The sequence below is a fragment of the Callionymus lyra genome, chromosome 8 (assembly GCF_982586985.1).
Source record: "Callionymus lyra chromosome 8, fCalLyr1.hap1.1, whole genome shotgun sequence".
NCBI lineage: Eukaryota > Metazoa > Chordata > Actinopteri > Syngnathiformes > Callionymidae > Callionymus > Callionymus lyra.
The window spans coordinates 15,156,450-15,176,520 of NC_141825.1; the positions used below are offsets into that span (position 1 = coordinate 15,156,450).

General features: G+C 38.5%; 1 protein-coding gene across 1 annotated transcript in view; it reads right to left on the reverse strand.

Annotated features, from left to right (window-relative positions):
- sema3e (sema domain, immunoglobulin domain (Ig), short basic domain, secreted, (semaphorin) 3E) overlaps positions 1-19,646 on the reverse strand; it is a 29,185-nt gene extending 9,539 nt beyond the window's left edge. Inside the window, exons 1-4 of the mRNA XM_087796818.1 lie at positions 18,899-19,646; positions 3,036-3,196; positions 2,888-2,947; positions 2,553-2,672 (exon numbers count right to left, since the gene is read on the reverse strand). Coding sequence (XP_087652944.1) covers positions 2,553-2,672; positions 2,888-2,947; positions 3,036-3,196; positions 18,899-19,001 — 444 coding nt within the window. The 5' untranslated portion in view covers positions 19,002-19,646. The remainder of the gene's footprint in view (positions 1-2,552; positions 2,673-2,887; positions 2,948-3,035; positions 3,197-18,898) is intronic.
- Between the last annotated feature and the right edge of the window lie 425 nt (positions 19,647-20,071).

Here is a 20,071-nt window from a genome sequence, read left to right on the forward strand (position 1 = left end):
GAAACAAACCAACACCACTGTGAGCGATGCGAGTGAAGGATGAGACGGGAGGAGTGACGGATGACGAGAGGGAGGTGAAGGCAGTAATCCTGTGCTCTTTCATCAGTGTCAACTCTGTTGAACAGCTGCTGGTTCACAACAAAACACAACTTGACCGAGACTTGAAGACAATCCAGGATCAAAAGAATTATCCGCAGGTCACAACACAAGGTCTGGGAAGAATTCTCATCCATCTTTCTAAAGAAACTAATTACGTCCACGAAGGAGTGTCCCTTTAACTCTTCTTAACTTTAGACTTTATTAAAATAATGTGTTTCTCTGCACCTCTTATTATCCTGCTACGATCTCCCGATATTCCCCGGAGCGTCTCCCCCTGCGTGCAATAACTATCTAATGAACAGCTAATGGAGTTCCCTCCTCCCTAACAGCATTCCAGGAGCTTTGAAGAGGGAACCATGTTTCCTGTGTAAAAGGTGTGAGCGGCCTCGCGACCCCGAGGGACAGGTGAGGCAGCTCTGGGCGTGGAACCGTCACCTCATCACCTCCGATGAAGTCCATAACTGACAGAAACGGCACTAAACGGCTGTTTGCATTGAGACGTGTGGGAGATACAGTATGTGGAAATTATAGGAGCACATTTTTTGGAAACATTCCTCTTTGGCAAGTGCAGAGACGGGTGATTATTCTTGTCTGTCCTTGAATCGCCTCTTTTGAGACATATTTGTCTGTCTGACTGTCTCTCTATTTGTCTGTCTGACTGTCTCTTTATTTGTCTGTCTGTCTCTCTCTATTTGTCTGTTGTCTGTCTCTCTATTTGTCTGTCCATTTTTGTCTGTCTGTCTCTCTATTTGTTTGTTTCTCTATATTTGTCGGTTGTCTGTCCCTCTATTTGTCTGTCTGTCTGTGTGTCTGACTCTTTCTCTATTTGTCCGTCTTCCTGTCTCTCTTTTTTGTCTGTTGACTGTCTATCTATTTTTCTGTCTCTATGTCTCTTTATTTGCCTGTCTGTCTCTCTATTTTTCCGTCTCTCTATTTTTCTGTCTGTCTGATTCTTTCTCTATTTGTCTATCTTCCTGTCTCACTTTTTTTTCTGTTGTCTGTCTCTCTATTTGTCTCTCTATCTGTCCCTCTATCTGTCAGTCTGTCTCTCTATTTGTCTGTCTATCTGTCCCTCTATTTGTCCATCTGTCTATCTATTAGTCTGTCTATCTGTCCCTCTATTTGTCTGTCTGTACCTCTATTTGTCTTTGTTTATATTTGTCTGTCTCTCTATTTTGCTGTCTGTCTGACTCTTTCTCTATTTGTCTGTCTTCCTGTCTCTCTTTTTTGTCTGTTGTCTGTCTCTCTATTTGTCTGTCTATCTGTCCCTCTATTTGTCCGTCTGTCTATCTATTAGTCTGTCTATCTGTCCCTCTATTTGTCTGTCTGTACCTCTATTTGTCCATCTGTCCCTCTATTTGTTTGTCTGTCTCTCTATTTGTCTGTCTGTCTCTCTGTTTGTCTGTCTATCTGTCCCTCTATTTGTCCATCTGTCTATCTATTAGTCTGTCTATCTGTCCCTCTATTTGTCTGTCTGTACCTCTATTTGTCTTTGTTTATATTTGTCTGTCCGTCAGTTTGTCTGTCTGTTGGTCCTCCTGCCTCTTTTTTTGTCTGTTTGTCTGTCTGTCTCTCTTTTGTCTGTCTGTCTCTCTATGTGTCTGTCTCTCTATTTGTCTGTCCATATGTCTGTCTGTCTTTCCTTTTGCCGTTCTCCATCCTCCCTTTTTACCTCTTTACTTCCATCAACCTTTCTCTACCAGGAATTCCTCCTTCATTCTTTCCTAACTTCTCATGATTCCATTGTCTTTCTTCCCACCTGGATTTCACATGTTTCTGTTTCCTTCCCTCGTCTTTTTCCTGCTTAGTTGCCAACATTATTTATTAATTTATTTCTTTTTTTCCTTCCTTCCTCCATGAAGAAGTGTTAGTAAGAAGTAAGTAAGTAAGTTAGTCATGTCTAAATTATGTTCCTTTAACTCTCTTCAAATTTACCTGAGAACCAGGTGTAATGAACTCAAGATACAAACACTATCTGCACTAATAGACAAACAGTCATGACTCCAGCAGTAATAGTTACAGAATGTTCAACTCATTTTACTTTTTCTGATGCAATTACATCACCATCTCTACAAATGTATCTTGACTTCCCCTAGGATGAATTTTAATACAAAATGGTTCGTTTCCTCAGATGACAGAATTTTTTGTAGTGCTGCTGGTTGAATTGCGTTATTGAAAATAAAGTACATGAGTGCAACGTTAACAGGAAAAGCTGTCTCTTTGTTTCGTCCTGTGACGGCGATGACGTCAATGATGTTTGAATGCAAATAGGTGTGCGCAGGTGCTCGCTCGTGATTGGGTCCTGTAGGTCCTCCCAACACCGATCCGAAAATGAGCTTTTTGAGCCAAGCATTCTGGTAACTATGTAAAGTAGGAGCCACTTATAGACCATTGAGATCCATTTAACCTGTTTGACCACCTGCACAACTCAATGCGACACGTGAATCTCTCACCTGCCCGGGTGTTCCCACTCTGACCATCGCACAGACTGGGTTAAAAGATCCGGTTCCACACACCAGTAAGTGGGTCTGGTTATACCGCTGCAGGACCTTGATGTAGTTGGCACACTCCGGCTGTAGAGATAAAGGGATGAGTAAGAGGAGGGACATATCGGGATTGAGGACACGGAAAGAAGTAATGGAAAAAATTTGTACCATTTATCACGACAGGTTGAATAAAGTTCAACGTGTAATTTATAAGTGACGTTGTCATAACTTGATCTTCCCTTATCTTCTCCAGCCATATTGCGTGGAAATTAAAATAAATATTCCAAATAATGAAACCTTACCTTTTCTCGGCCCTTCATTAAACAATCCTCGATTTGAGATTCCGTACTCGCCCACTGAAGCTGAAAGAGTTATTATGTTGGAGTTTTCGGTCAATATCATCGACCCACGTACACAAACAAGAAGATGGAGAGTCAGAACCAGGCCTACTTGTCGGTGGTGTGTGTTAACCCGTTCCAGACTGAGGGAGAACAGAGTGTTCTTGGCCCCCACGTAGAGTCTCTCGTGGCCTTCATCCAACAGCATAGTCTGGGGCTGAAGAGACACTCCAGGGCCCTGGAACACCCAGGTTCTGTTGAGCTGCACAAGCTCTGTGAAAACAGAAAAAGACACACATAAATGAGAAAATGAATCATAGATTCATCTTGTTTATATGGGAGTTAATATTTCATGACTTATTAACTAAATAATAAATTATAACCTCCGCTATTTTTACAAATAATTTATTTTAATCAGAGATGATGTATTTATGACATTTTTCCATGTGTGCTAGAAATTGAGTTGAGTTGTGTCTTTGATTCTCAACTGGATGAAGAATTGTTTTTAAGGTTTCATGATTTACTTATATAGTTTTGGGCTGATACGTTTTATGTCATATTTCTATTTTTAACATTTGTGGCTCATCTTTGTTCTTCATGTCTTTTGGAATTGCAATTTCATTGTTCCAACACAGGGGGAGTGTGAAACAATGTAAAGCCTTTTGCATTGCATTACATTCAGGCATTTAGCAGACGCTTTTCTACAGAGCAACATACAATTTACTACGTCCACACATTTAATATGTTTTTCCAGTCTATCCCTGACTGATGGGAGTAGGCTGCGACGCAGCTTGCCAGCTCAACCATCAGCAAAAATCTAGGTTAATGGTCTTGCTCAAGGATGCTACGGCGCGGTCACACCTTAAGCTAGGATTGAACCTGCAACCTCTCCGGCCACAACCCCTTTAATTGAGCTATGTGGCCCGTTTTTAATGGAATTGTTGCCTAGACTTGGATTTCAATAGCAAGTGTTTGGATAAATTCGCTTATTTTGTTCAGTTTTGCTAAAATGTTGTATATTTTTTGTTATTTTATTTATATCAGACATACATTTGAGTCTCAGAAAGTAGAGTTAAAGCTAAAGATACCGAGGTCATCATTAGAAGTGGTGAGAAAGAATGAGATTAGACCATCAATGAAGGTGGAAACACAAAGACGATAAATGATTTAAAAAAAAGGTGGATGAGGTGGATTTTACAAATACATTTAAACTAAAAACACTTCCATAATCATGTCTTCATTCAGGATGATTTAGGAAAACACAATTCATAATTCATCATCGTACAACAACATTAAAAAATACCAACTTCTTTTATAGTAGATTCGATTTTTTATTTCTGGTCGAATAACAACAAATTGGGCGTGAAGTAGAGAGACAATTTAAAATACAGTATTAACCTCATGTCTTTGGAATGTTGGAGGAAAGTAGACTAGAGTAAACCAGAGCAAGCCTGGAGTGAACCTGCAGACTCCAGATAGAAACAACACATATTTTCTTTGCAATCATTTATCTATATTTATATTAATTTAATTATCATAACCTGTGATGTTGTGAGAGAAAATCCTGAAGGTGTCTTTGTGCCAAGAATTGGAATAGACTCAACAAATACAACACGAATAATAAAACAAAGGTTAATGATGAGAGGAATCTGATCCAGGAATTTAATAAAAGTGTGAATACAGTTGCTGATCAATGTGAGATACGGCTCTTTGAGCGCGGCCATGTTTGAAATCATTGCTTCGGTAACTCACAGCCGAGTTCCCACAACGCAGACGCACTTTGAAACATGTGTTCCAGGTTTATCATGTCCCCCGAAGAATGGGGCGAGGTTATCATTTCATTAAATCTTCCAATCCCAGATGTCTCCTTCATTACGACCCCCTCGTGGTGTGTCCTGCGTCAGGATGTCGTCCTGCTTGTGTTTCATAAGTGACGTGCGCAGAGGTGCAGCATAGTTCAGGAGGGAGTTGGATCTCCGTTTGTATGGTTGTTTGCTACACAGCAAGGTAAAGATGGATTGAACTTGACAACCTCCTTCCCAGTACCTGCTCTACATCAGCTTGAGTTTAAAGAGCTTGATAGTCGATCCCCTGAGGTGTTTGTTTCCTGTGAGTCTCACGGTGAGTTCAACCAGGCAGGTTTTTTTAATGAACCTTTACGCGAAAGTAATCAAATAATTAACGTTCAAACACGGTATAACAGACTTACACCTCCCGCAGCCTCCTTTGTAAACAATATAATTCAACCAGAAAATGTTCTTTTACAATTGTGTCACCCAAGCTTTTTTTGACAGACATCATGAAGCTAATAGATGTTGACGCAAAATACTGTCTCAACGTCAAGAGTTTTAAGTTAAAGAAATAGATTCGTTTTATTTGGATCTTGTGAATGAGTTTAAAGTTGTTTTCCCTTCATCTAATCTGTCCCTCATGGAAAAATGTTTGCACACCCCTGTGCTAGCTCAAACAAAACATGATGCTACATTGCTACTATTTAAAAACTGTCATTTGTGATCTTCAAGAACAATTGAAAATGTGTAATAATTGTATTTTTTGGTTGTTCGGTGAGGAGTTGCTGTTTTTAAAAATATATTCTTGGGCTCTTTGACCTACTTGCGGATGCTGCTTTCTGCTAGGAAGTCAAGGGAGGTGTTGGTGTTTACTTGAGTAGAGTTCTGATCCGCAAAGCATTTTTTTTGTCACATAAGAACTTTTCTTTTTTCAATGTTGGTTAAAAAGAAGTCTGCTACCAACTCCTGAGGGACACTTGAGAAGGTAGGAAATATCTCTGTAGGTGGGAAGGCAGAGAAAAAGTTTGCAAAGAGAATGCATAAAATGGCAAAAAAAGTAACCAATGACCGAATGTAAATTGACAGCAACTCTACTATTTAAGTTTGGGGAAGAATCATTTAAACACACTTTACACAAGAAGATGAATTAAATATCAGCCTCCCACGTCTAGATGGCAGTGAGACACCTTTAGAGATCAATACAAGTTGAATAATGTATCAATTATCTAATTTATTTGAAGAGATTAACAGTCGCATTCTGTTTGATTTTTTTTTTTGCCAAAACATTGTATAACATTAATTTATTTGTGCCACAATCGAGACTGCAATTATATTACAACATTTTTGGTAGTGTGGCATCCTTGTGTATTTCTTCTGGTGTTATTACATTCTTTAATGTAGTTGGAACTTTGGTTCAGCTTGTCCTCGATAGCTGGTCCGCAATGTATTATTAAAGACACATAATATTTGCACATTCTTATGGATTCATCCACCCAGTGACTTTTTCTTTTACCCTTTTTTAACTTTCTAGGATGACCATTGAACTTCAAAAACTATGAATTTTAACAATTGATTTGGCAAATATATGTTATTATTTATAAAAAATAGATGCATTAAATTGAGAATAATTTAAAATAAATCGTTGCTATACTTAAATAAAATATGAAAATGTATGATATACAATTATATATATATTATATAATAAATATATGTATTTTTAATAATATTATTGCAGCAAATTAACCATTTTGACCAAAATATATTCTGAAATCTAGCTTCTGTTCCTATGTTTGAATTTGGGAGATTTTGTTTTAAATATTATTCGATGAATGTTTTTTGTTTGCTTCAGCAGCCATTGGTGAATGTTCAACTAACACAAGCTAATTTTCCCATTTGTCGTTTCTAGCGTTTGTATATTTTCACTGCAACCCAATCTGGGAGATATAGGGGGAACATTGTTTATAGCACATTACTCACGGCAACAGCACACTCACCGTCGGAGGCTTTATTTGTTTGAAATAGGATTAGTTGCCTACAGAGGGGCCTGTGTGTATTTTATTGCTATTGGATTTCTATGGCGAAGACAGGGCGACTGTTTGTTTTACTACCATTAGATCTCAGATGTAGCAGAGGGAGACGAGATGTGGCACTGGTGTTGTGCCAGAACTACAACACACTTCCTGTAATTATCAAATCTACACACATGGACACACACCTCAACTATACACACACATACACACACACCCACCCCGTCCATCTCCTTGTTAACTGCAGGCTGAACTCAGATCAAGGACTTGTCCCTTAAATTCCATTCCAATTTTTTTTCCCCCAAGTGTTCAGCCTCCTTTCTTTTTATGGAGTCAAAGCTGCTTCCTCGTATTTGAATGACAGACTTGAACGGAGATTCAAAGTGATGGTGTAAACACAGCTTGTGCCAAATTCCATTTCCTCTACATTGCGCTTGTCTTTATTCGAAATGCTCGAAAATAAAACCTGATTTATTCGCACAGACAAGGACACGTGTCATGAAATATTAAGAGGAAAGTAGCTATCATATAATTAGATCATCTGTTTGATAGATCCAATGGAATCTTATTAAACGAACGTTGAGCACAATCAATACGCTTGTTTGCCTGATGCATCATTCGAGTGCAAAATGTATATTTTACCAGCGAAAGATGAAAAGCTTTCTATCATTACAATCAAGAATTTATGGCAATAAATGAAAGATGTAACACTGGCAACACTTCAGAACACTGTGTTTTAATAAGGGAGTGCAACACTGTAATTTAAAATACATTAAAGCGCTTGAAAGATACACAATTTTCTCTCTTGTCTGTTATAAAACCCTAACATTTTGCAGGTTTATCCTTTACAGATTATACAACCGTATTACTTTAACTGATTGCAGTTTATTTAAGAAGAAATGAGGTTTAATTTTATGTTTAAAATGAATAGTCCTCTTAAATTTTATTTTATTTTCAATTTTTTTTTAAGTTTGCACCTTCTGATTACACACATAACTCCACGTTTCATTCATCGATAAATGTCATGTCTGTAATTATCTTCAGGTGAAGACGGGATGAGGGGATTTCTCTCAATTCCCCCGGTTTTTAATTTTTTTTTACTGACATTGACAGACTGCAGATGAAGAAGCCATCAAAGAGGGAGGTGAGAGGAAGGGAAGGAGGTTTTCCTCAACAGCAATTTAGCGAGAGATGAAAATAGCCCCGCTGTGATCTCACTTCAAATGGAGAACACTAAAAGTGGACAGAAAAGTGCTCCCACAAGGCTCCACTCCCACGGCCAACATGGAAGGGATGTTGATGGTTTGCTCAGGCCGATTTGATGAAGCAATATCAAACAAAAAACTCCTGAACTTAACGGCATGTGGGGGAAAAACATGTTTGTCTACGGCTGTAGATTATTGCTGTGGCTCAGAGCAGTCAAATTCAAATGTGGTTTATATGACTGCTATATCTGTTTATCTATCCCTTTCTATCCCGACCGACCTACCGACCTACCTACCCACCCACCTACCTACCTACCTACCTACCTACCTACCTACCTACCTACCTACCTACCTACCTACCTACCTACCTACCTACCTACCTACCTACCTACCTACCTACCTACCTACCTACCTACGTACCTACCTATCTATCCACCTATCCACCTACCCACCTACCCACCTACCTACATACCTACCTTTCTACCTTCCTACCTACCTGCCTACCCTCCTACCTACCTACGTACCTGCCTACCTACCTACCTACCTACCTACCTACCTACCTACCTACCTACCTACCTACCTACCTACCTACCTACCTACCTACCTACGTACCTGCCTACCTACCTACCTACCTACCTACCTACCTACCTACCTACCTACCTGCCTACCTACCTACCTACCTACGTACCTGCCTACCTACCTACCTACCTACCTACCTACCTACGTACCTACGTACCTACGTACCTACGTACCTACCTACCTACCTACCTACCTACCTACCTACCTACCTACCTACCTACCTACCTACCTACCTACCTATCTACGTACCTGCCTACCTACCTACCTACCTGCATATCTACCTACCTACCTACCTACCTACCTACCTACCTACCTACCTACCTACGTACCTGCCTACCTACCTGCCTACCCACCTCCCCACCTACCCTCCTACCCTCCTACCCTCCTACCTACCTACATTTCCATCTATCCATTTTTACATCTATCAGTTTGTTTGTTTCTCCATACTTCCATTATTCTGTCTTTTTGTTTATCCAATCTTCTGTAATTCCATTTTTTCATTCTATGGGCCCATCAATCCATCCATCCATCTCAAAATAATAGCGAAGCAATTTTTTTTAGCCAAGCTTCAGGCCAGATGGTTTGGACGTGTTGGCCAAAGAAAGGTAGAAGATGAAGGCAAAGGAGGAAGACAACCAGTGAGGATCAATAATACTAGGACATGTTGAGAATAGGTGCGACCAGGTGGAGGTTCAGGTGGAGGAGAATGACTTGCTGATGAAATTACAAAATAAATGAAGGATGCAATAACTATAAGCTATATATATATATATATATATATATATATATATATATATATATCCAGCCAAGGTTCAACTCATGGGTAATGGAACTGAAAAAGGTACTTCTGCTCAAGCACTGAGTGTAATTACAGAACCTCCCCCTACTTTTCAAAATCGGTGGGTCAAAAGCTTGGGGTCTGTAGGATAACGCCATTATCACTACAACCCCCCCCCCCCATGAGTGTGAGTGATGATGTCACCGTGAAAATGAGAGCCACATGGAATTCACACGGACAAATGTTGAAGGAGAAACAGCTAAAGCGAACCTCTTGAACACCGAGCCTTGACATGCCTTCCATGTTGCTCCACATTAATCTGAACAGACATCAGATTTGCCCGGACTTGTGAGCAACATTTGTTCTGCTCTAATCAAAGCGTTGTATGTCACACGGCCACCCAAGTTTGGGTAAACTTTCCCTTCCAGGGATTTGATTGTATACTCTGAAGATAATCGCGCTCAAAAATGAGGCATGTTTTTTTTTTTTAACATAGCCATGATTTTGTTGTATTGCTTCTGTGTTGACAGCTTCTATCCCGAATCCTTCCTGATGTATACGCTTATCATGAGGCCACCCACATGTGTAACTTCTAAAGATCTGAGCAGGAGACGTTGATTCGAAAAGCAGACGTACTGTCGTAAAACAGAAGCCATGTTTTTTTCGTTAATTTGGCTTTAGATGTGTAGCTAATATCGCAGTAACCCATATACGTATGGAAGTTTAAACTATAAAAAATATTTATTAGGTTGTTGTCCCGAGGGCACACGGTGGTGGTCGCCTCACAGCAAGAAGGTTGCTGGTTCGATTCCAGGCCGAGCCAACCTTTCTGTGTGGAGTTTGTATGTTCTCCCCGTGTTGCGTGGGTTTACTCCGGGCACTCCGGTTTCCTCCCACAGTCCAAAAACATACAGAGGTTGATTGAGAACTTTGGGAAAAATTGTCCGTAGGTATGAGTGTGTGTGTGAATGGTTATCTGTCTTTTAGTGTACCCTAAGACAAACTCTCGCCCTATGATACCAGAATAGGCTCAAGTCTCCCCGCGACCCCAACAAGGGTTAATGCTGTAGAAAATCAAATGAATGTATTGTCTCAGGTGCTTTTCATGTGAATAAGAAAAAGGAAAAATCTGTCAAAATATATTTAAAAGGATCAAAAGTGTTAAGTAAAGTACTTTGACTCTGTTTATAGTTGTCAAAGTCACAACTTATTTATTTTAAAAATGTAATTTGTACCACTTTTTATTTGATTCCATCATTAAAGCTACTTTAGTGATGGTTTTTTGAAGCTTCATGAAGCAGTGTCATTATTTTTAGAGTCCACTAGATGGCGGTGTCATATTTTCCTTTATTTTGAACGAAAGTTTTAATGAAACATCAAATCATTTTTAAACTGAATAAGATTACATGTGTGTTGATTCAAGTGTCTCTTAAATAGATATTGGACCTCTATTGTACTCATCAGTATGTTTGTACAAAACTCTCTTTTCATTGAAATATTTACATTAGAAAATGTGCTTAAGCCCCGCCCACCGAAAACGTTTCGTTTGTCTCGAGCTAAAATCTTGTTCACCATAACCACACCCACTCTGCTGTGACTTGTCAAGCATTGAGGTTTGTCAATGTGCGTCATCAATCCAAGAAGTCTCCACCTCCGAGGGAATCGTTGTATAATCAAGGTTGGGCGTGATTACAGCTGGCTGGAGGTGGAGTTAAGACCATTATTACGTCATAATGGACAATCTCGTAACCTCTCGTTCTCCGAGATTATTGATGGTGGCGAACTTTATAAAGTAATAACTTTAAAACAAGCCCTTTAAACTTTTAGGATTATGCAGAATATAGTGGTGGATTATAGTGACATCACAGAAAGACGATGACTTCACTTGGGAGAAGCCAAGGTCTCAAGCAAGCAAGATTCCACAAGTGTATTCAGTATTCTTAGGTGAAGTCTGGGTCAATTTGCTTAGTTCATAAATGTATAAATCAAATAAAGTGTGGCTGTCAGGAAAGCTATGTGTAAAGGTTACTTCAAGGGAGGTTGAAAACAAAATCATCCGTCCGTATTAACCTCGCACAATGACCTGGATCTCTGACAATCCTAACAGAGAGAAAGCAATATCCACTTTGCCTGCCAGTTCCTTGAACCTCCTCAGTAACATTATTGCAGCTTAGTCTGAAAGGTTGAAACAGTTTTCACAATCTTCTCCTCCTCCTCTAACACAGACCTAAACTGTCTTCGCTCCCCGGTCGGTTCACTTCAAAAAGGTCACAGAAATACTGGAGCTTCACCAGCTGCCTGACTGTAGAAAGGTTTCTTAAATTATTGTTCTAACAGTGTGTGTGTGTGTGTGTGTGTGTGTCTGCGGACACGTTTCCTTGTAAGCACTTAACTTGTGACTGCTTCAGCCAAAACCTCACACACTAAATCTTAATTATATCTGGTGTCGCACGTGGGATTTAGAAGGTTAATGTGGTTTCTCCATTTGCACGTTAGTTATATGTGGCAAATGTAATTAATAAGGACTGTAGGTTTTAATTTTCTCTGCTAGAAGCACTTTGGATTTCCCCCTCTCACCCTTGAGGAAAGTCACCTGCAGACGCTCGTTAAAGTGCGAAAGTGAAATCTCGTCTGGTTTAAAATTACAGCGCGGAGATGACTTTTATCAGTGAAAGTTGAGTTATCATGTTTTTTTTGTACACCTCAAATGTTTTGTTGATCTAAACTTAAGGATGTTTTTTTAATGTTGAAGGAAGATTTTGAATTTCTGGATCTCTGTGTTATAACTAATGATCAAAACGAAACACTTCTACATTTCATGATGTTATGACATCAAAATAATACGTTCTAATATGTTCACATTATCTTTAAACTGATGGCGCCACCTACTGACCTCTAAACAACAATGACACTGCTTCATGAAGCTTTACCAGCCCATCACAACTTTTAATGCTGTGCTACTTATAGTCTGAAAATGATGGTTGTTCCAGGTCTTTTCAATTTCTGAGAGGAGGCAAAATAATCCAAACCCTGTCACACGTGGATAGGCGGAATTTATGGAAAAAACACAAGCAATCTGAGCCAACAACAATTCTAGGCTTCAACAATGTACAAGGAAGGAAATCCCTTGTGTTGTCTCTGGATCAAGGTGAACGACCTCCCTGGCTTCCACAAATACATATGCAGTGTTGAACAAGGGTTATTGCTTTGAATATTCTGGATATTTTAAAAATTGGAATAGTTTGTACATTTATTTGGAATATTTTTTTAATTTGTTTGGTATAGTTTGTAAATTTATGTTGAATAGTTTGTAAATTTGTTTGGAATATTTTGTAAATTTGTTTGGAATAGTTTGTAAATTCATGTTGAATAGTTTGTAAATTTATTTGGAATATTTTGTAAATTTGTTTGGAATAGTTTGTAAATTCATGTTGAATAGTTTGTACATTTATGTTGAATAGTTTTGTAAATTTATGTTGAAAAGTTTGTAAATTCATGTTTAATAGTTTGTAAATATATTTACAATAGTTTGTAAATTTATGTTCAATAGTTTGTAAATTTGTTTTGAATACTTTGTAAATTATTGTTGAATACTTTGTAAATATATTTGAAATACTTTGTAAATTTATATTGAATAGTTTGTAAATTCTTGTTGAATACTTTGTAAATATATTTGAATTAGTTTGTCATTTTATGTTGAATAGTTTGTCATTTTATGTTCAATAGTTTGTAAATTTATGTTGAATAGTTTGTAAATTTATGTTGAATAGTTTGTAAATTCATTTTGAATTGTTTGTAAATATATTTTGAAGATTTTGTAAATGTATTTTGAATAGTTTGTAAATTTATGTTGAATAGTTTGTAAATTCATGTTGAAAAGCTTGTAAATGTATTTTGAATAGTTTTTAAATCTATTTTGAATAGTTTGTAAATTTATTTTGAATAGTTTGTAAATGTATTTTGAATAGTTTGTAAATGTATGTTGAATAGTTTGTAAATTCATGTTGAAAAGCTTGTAAATGTATTTTGAATAGTTTTTAAATCTATTTTGAATAGTTTGTAAATCTATTTTGAATAGTTTGTAAATTTATTTTGAATAGTTTGTAAATGTATGTTGAATAGTTTGTTTCAAGCCTTTTAACTTCAATAGTTTGTAGCTGAAATTCAAGACTTGTTAGTTTCAATATATACTTTATTTTTCCGCGCCACATCATCTTCCATGTGATTCTAATATGACATTAGCTCCAGAGATACCAACACACTAGAATGAAGGTTACACTTAAATACTTCACAACAGGAAATTCAACGTTCAAAAACAAGTCATATAAACAAACTAGTCGAACAAACAAATATAAAATGAGCCTATTAGTGAATCAAAACTACACGTTAAATGCCACAGGGGTGAAACGTTATGTTGTTTTTTTTAAAGGAAACACAAGTGTGGGTTTTTCATTTTATAGCTATTTGCAGTTGAAAGGATAATGGCTTGTGGAAATCCCCTGTGCCAGGGAAGGTGCAGAGAGGTAGCTATTACATGGGAGGAGAAACTTTCGATTGCGCTACAAAGCAGGTGCCAATTATCTCTGGATTCGCAGACAACATGGCATGATGATTAAAAAGACTCTTCGTCACGAGGAAGAGTTGATGCTCTGACTAAAGTTGGCAGGTCGTCCCTCAAACCCCACAGCATTAATACTTAATACATTAGCAGAACAAATTGATTAAATGTTCTGAAACATGATATACAGAGTTAAAGGAAAACAATGACTAAGCAATAGGGGTTTATTATTTATCACCCCGCCGGTCGGAGATTGATGTCGGATTTACTCCGACCGGAGAAAGAGAAGCGAGTCTGCAACTCAATACCTGGTGTGATTTAGGCAGGAGCTGATTGGAGCTGGAATTAATTAAGTAAAAAAGCGAGGGCCGGGGATGAAAGTGTGGGCGCACAGATAAATCAGTGGTCCACATTTAAAGAGGCGGCGGACGGATGAAAGAATCTTTACGCGAGCGTGTGCCGCACATCAAAGCGTGCACGGACCCATCCTGCTTCAGATTAAGGTCACCCGGGAAACACATGGGAGTCATCACAAAGAGTTTTCCCTCAGAAACCAGGCCAAAGTTGATCAGATAGATTTTATCGATCCTGCGCTGCATATATATCGGTGGTGATGTATGAAGTATCAAATATCCTTTTATTTGAAGGTCGTTCGTGTTAGACGAACTTTGAAACAAACTTTTTTTTCATTTGATTTGTACCAAACAAAAAAAACCATGTCTCCCTATTTTACTGTCTCCGGGTGCAGGGGACACCCTGGACAGGAGGCCAGTCCATTTGAGATGAAGATAAACATCTTGGCTCACACAGGAGGTCGATTCGATTCACATTGACTGCCTGGAAGAAAACTACTCAAGCATGAGAGACGGGAGTTTTTTTTTTTCATGTTTCCAGGGTTGTCTCACGCTGGATCCTTCTTGGCCGTCCTCCTAATTGAGTTCCAGCTAAACTGATTTGGACCACATGGTTGCGGTGGATTTGTTGGCTGCACATCCACGATGCCAGTCTGCTATTTGACCACATGCCCAGTGTTTCCCTGGATGAAGATCTACTGACTGCAGTTGGTGAATGTCATATGGGCAAGAGATGTTGTAGGATTATTGTCTTTCCAGTGATGAGTTCAAGGTTAAAGAATACGTCGTACTATTCTATATAATGCATCAAGATGTTTTCCTGAAGCTCTGTTATTGGATAGTGACAGTGTAATTACAAACAAGTGTTGCCAGAGGGCGCTCTACAAGTGAGACTGACATTATTTGAGTCAGCCTAAAAATGTGTTTTAATTTACTCTGTCGTCTTGCAATCCCTGTTTTATGTATTATTTATAAGCATTTGGAAAATCCCCCCATGAACTTTAAGTAGATACAGTTTTATTTTTGTTATGTTCGTGTTAATTAAAAAATACCCAAAATATTTAACACATTTTCCCTAAAGTGTTTGCTTTTTTCATCAATGCTTATTCTATTAAAAACCCTTTGATATTTAAGCAGCGTTTAAGTATATTTTTCCATATATTTATTTATGTATATGAAGATGTTCTGTCCCCTGTCCTTAACTTCTATGCTCTAGGGAGGATGATCACAATAGGTTAAAGTTCAGTAACCCTAAATGGGAAATTCCAAAACACATAAAAGAAGAAGAAGAAATGTAATTTCCAACCACTGATCAAACATCTATTGCTCATCATAATTGTCTTTTAACCCTCCAGAGAACTTCAATACTCAATTAAGTGACTCAATTTTTTATGTGAGGGTAATTTCACGATGACTGCGAAACAAAATTAGGGGCTTTCACTCTTTTGTTGAAGCCCAGGTGGAAGTTGGTTTTACTCCAAAGCTGAGATGGCAAAACAAATTAAATTTACTTGTGGATTTGATCTTAATATTTGTGGCAAAAGGTCTTTAATAAATATCCATCGCAACATATCAGGATATCACAGATTGATAGATCAGTAAAGTTAGTCTTTTTAATTGAAATTAAGTTGATATATGGTGAGTTTTAATCCATGTTTTTCTTTATTTAGTCTTAGTGGATCACTAACAGCAATGTAAGAGCTGCCAATTAAAACAAGTAAGAAATCAATCAATTTTTATATTTAATTAAATGATTACATGAAATGAATCCCTTTTTAATTCTGACCCCAAAGATTGTCGAGAAAAGTCCTTGACTTGAGCTTTTCCTAATTTAATCAATTGTCGTGGCAGATATAAAGATTGGTATAAAATGTAAAATAGTATCATTTATAAAGACATGCAGTCATGTACATATTTGAGATTAGTCCCAATTATTACCTGCAACCTATAGTTTCCACCAACAGGAGTAAATACTGCTGTTTTCTTATCAATAAATAATTAGAAAATACAAGTAAAAATAAACACCAGGTCTATTCATAGTAACATGTAGTTACATAACACATCCGTAAAACAAATATTATACAATTCACCAGACCCATCTATGTGCACTTCAGGAAATCACTGACCATTCTTTTGACACGTTAAACCCCTAAAACAAAGCACTTATTATGACTTTAATCGAAATAACCGCAATGACTTCGATTGACACAAATCTCCATATGCTGCCCCCGTCTGGACGGAGTATGAACTGAAAGACTATTTCCAAACATATTGGTGTTTAATTCTAAATTGTTAAAGTGTAAGAACCGCTTTCATCTCTAATAAAACCTAATTAAACTTCAGGAATTTGAGATGCAAGATTCCGTCTTGCTTCAATATATTCTTTATCTGATGATATCGAATTTCCTCATTCATTCCAGATGCAAAATAATATTTCATATATCCTGGCAGCGTAGCGAGAAAAGCAGCCACGTCGTCGTCTGTGAGCAATTTACACCGACATCGCTGGTGCTTATGACCTTTCTGTGCGAACCTCTGGGCAAATGCAAAAAAAAAAAAAAAAAATCAGTAGCACAGCCTGTGAGGCAGATTTCAGCAGCTTAGATGTTTTCCATTCCTTAATGATAGGATCCAACTGCAGCTCTGCTCGCCGTGCTCCGGCTCTGCCAGCCAGAACATGCGAGCAGAGCTGTGGAGAGAGGTGGGTGTCAATCACAGCGGTCGCTCCAGCCTCCGGCGGCTAATTAGTGTTTTTATGGAAGACATGATCAAAAGGGATAACAATCAGCTCCCCTTTGTTCGAATGCATTCGCTCGCTCCCAAAAATCGTGTTCCCGGCTTGTTCGCCAAGCTGACAACGTTCCATTAATAGTGTTTGTATTGGAAACAAGTCAGAGGAATATCTGAGCCGTGATGGAGGAGAATAAACGGTGATCATCATTACGTCGACGGCGGTGACGGACGAACCTTTATCTAATGAGCATGACTATCAAGCTCATGTGGAATCGTCACTGGTTTCATATAGTTACGTGCACTTGTTTAAAAAGCGTGTTAGCCACTGGTCAAGTGAGTCGTAGCGTCGCTGTGGCGTGAGGACACGGAGCGAGGGTTTCCGTCAGTGCAGCTTAAGGGACGAAAAAAAACAAACTTGACGCCAGTTCACTTTAACATCAACGCACGATGACTTCATAACGCCCAGAAACTCACACAAACTATCTTTAGCAAGCGTGTCCGACTGAGTCATGCAGAGAATAGTTTGGTTTGTAACCGCCTCGAATCACTTAAAACTTATTAAAGTTGTCTCGGGTGATCCACCATCTTTCATAAGAGCAGCCACGAACACGAAAACACAGAGATTAGTGTTGCCCGATTGAGCAGAAACATCTTTCGGACCCCACACGTCCATAACAACAGTTGGGAACGACACCAGTCCAAGCCAGTATGACCCAGTTCTTTGGTTCTCCTGATCCAACACATTGTATGACGCCTTCTTATGAGGGTGAATTGTTTCTGTAAACAAGTTCGTTTTTTCATGGATGAGGCCCAATACACAGAACCAGGTTCAGTTTCATCTCTGTTTTCATCACACTTGGCCCTTGAGTCCTTGACTTCTCTAATTTGATTTTGTTGTTAAATGCATCGAATTGAAGTTACAAAATATCACATCGGAAAAAAAAAAATGTTCTCTTTTCTGTTATAGCCTTACATTTAGACTAACTTTATTCTCTATATCAGTGGCGACAATTACATTTCCTTGGGGCCACGTTTTATAGAGTGGCTGTAGTTAGGGGCCGTCAATTGAAAATGAAACAAAACTTTTCTCCTCTAAACATTTTTTTTATGTTTACTAGAATCTTTTCAAGGGGCAATAAATACAAAAGTGCTAAAACAAACATCGTATAAATCATATTAAGCGACTAGGAATGAATAAAAGAAATAAATACAAATAAAAACATTAATTCTGTACATAATCTTGGGCCCCACAAATACAGCTAAAGGGGCCGCATATACTTTTGCTTTCTTATCTCTTTTTGTCATTAGACTTTTTTTGTGGCACAATGTGTGAGTGCAGTCGTTTAAATCCTCTGTATGTGTGACATGTAAGATTGACCATAAACTTTACTTCGAAAAAAAAACTACGGAAAATTGTCTTTTCTAAGAAAAAAAATGAAAGAAAAGTAAATGAACAATACAACTTGTTGACTTTGCGCATTTTTCATAGCTCTTAAATGTGATAAATGAGGCAGATATACTAACTTTAGAGGCAAATCACAATGATATGAGATAAAAAAAATGAACTTGAAACTGGCAAACAAGTGGGTTTTGAATTTCTCTTAACGGTTTTTTAATATGTTGAACAAGTTTCCACAATTTAAGCCTCTGATTCAAAACTGTCATTGAAAATACAAGATAAAATTCCCCTCTGAAATATTGGAAATAGCTGTGGTATCAAAGGCAAAAACAAATGTTTAACATTTAAATATTTGTTTTTTCTTTGTATATTCAAAAGACATTATGAAACATTTTTGTTTAATGTTTGGAGATTCTGTAAACACTGCTGCAGAAATCCGCTTTGATAACCTCAAAATGTTATTTTTAAGTTAATTCAATTTAGAAAAAGACATCATAATCTACATTTCCTTTGATCTGATAGTCCATGGATTACGGAGCTCATTGTCACTCACCTTTGTGCGAGAGCTGTATCCGCGGGTAAGTGCTGAGAGCTGCATTACCTGAGCTGAGTAAGCCCAACAACAGAAACACAATCCTGATACACTCCATCTTCATTCTTCGCCTCACTTCATCTACAAAAAAAAAAACCTGCAGGCGCAACTCAGCACGAGCATCAAAGTCAGTTAGAAAAAGATCAAGTCTTTGCTTGACGTGCGCACTCTCTGCTGATTCCAAGTGAAGGTCCACGCTCTGGTCTTCAAGATCGGCTCATATGCGCCGTCTTCGTCCTCCTATAGCTGCAGCCGTGAGCTGCATCCACCCACTGCTGAACTGGATGTCGCTCCAGCTATTATGATTATTGTTGTTTGCTCTTAGTTACCAGGGAGAGTCCAGTTGCTTCACTCACTGCACGGATGTCTGTCCACATTCTTTGTCTGCTTTAAGAGAAATACAAATCCAATGAGAAGTGAAGATTTTCAAAACCAAAAAAAAAATTCAGTCTCTGTGTCACAGAAGAAGTGACTCCTCCTGGGTCCGGGTTAGCTCTCTCTGGAAGGGCGCCCGGGGAGCAGCAGAGGATGAGAGGGGAGGAGTGGGAAGCCTCGTGTCTGGCGTGTGGTCTCTCTGAGCGCTGGAGAAAAAGTAAAAAAGCCCCACCAGCTCCCAACTCCCATTGCAAGGGAGGATCCATACTAGTCTCAGCGGCACTTCATTATTCCTCCCCGCGATATTGATCTGCGCCGAGACCACCTGCTCGCTCGTGTGCAGGCTCGTGTGTCTCCCTGTGCTCGGTGTGTATCAGAGCTGGAAATCTGTCGTTTATTATTTATAACTGTCATGTATCCAACAGTCGAGCGGCTTTGAGATCTGACGGAGACACGACTTGCCTCTTCACTCTTCTCGTATTGACATATTTAAGTCGGTGCCTCCCGAAATGTTTCAATTACGAGACTATAACTGAAAGATGATGGCTCTTGAATAGTCCTTCTGTATCCATGTAGTCTAGACGCCAGCCTGCCTTCTGTTTAGATCCCCCCTGACATGATGTCGTAACAAGAAATGTTTATAATTACTCTTCCATTTCCCCAGCTTATCGCGGAGCAGAAGCCGTAAACAAGAAGTCCAGAATGAACCCTGGTGATGTGTTGATGAGGCTTCACGAAACAGCCGGTGATGTATCATGA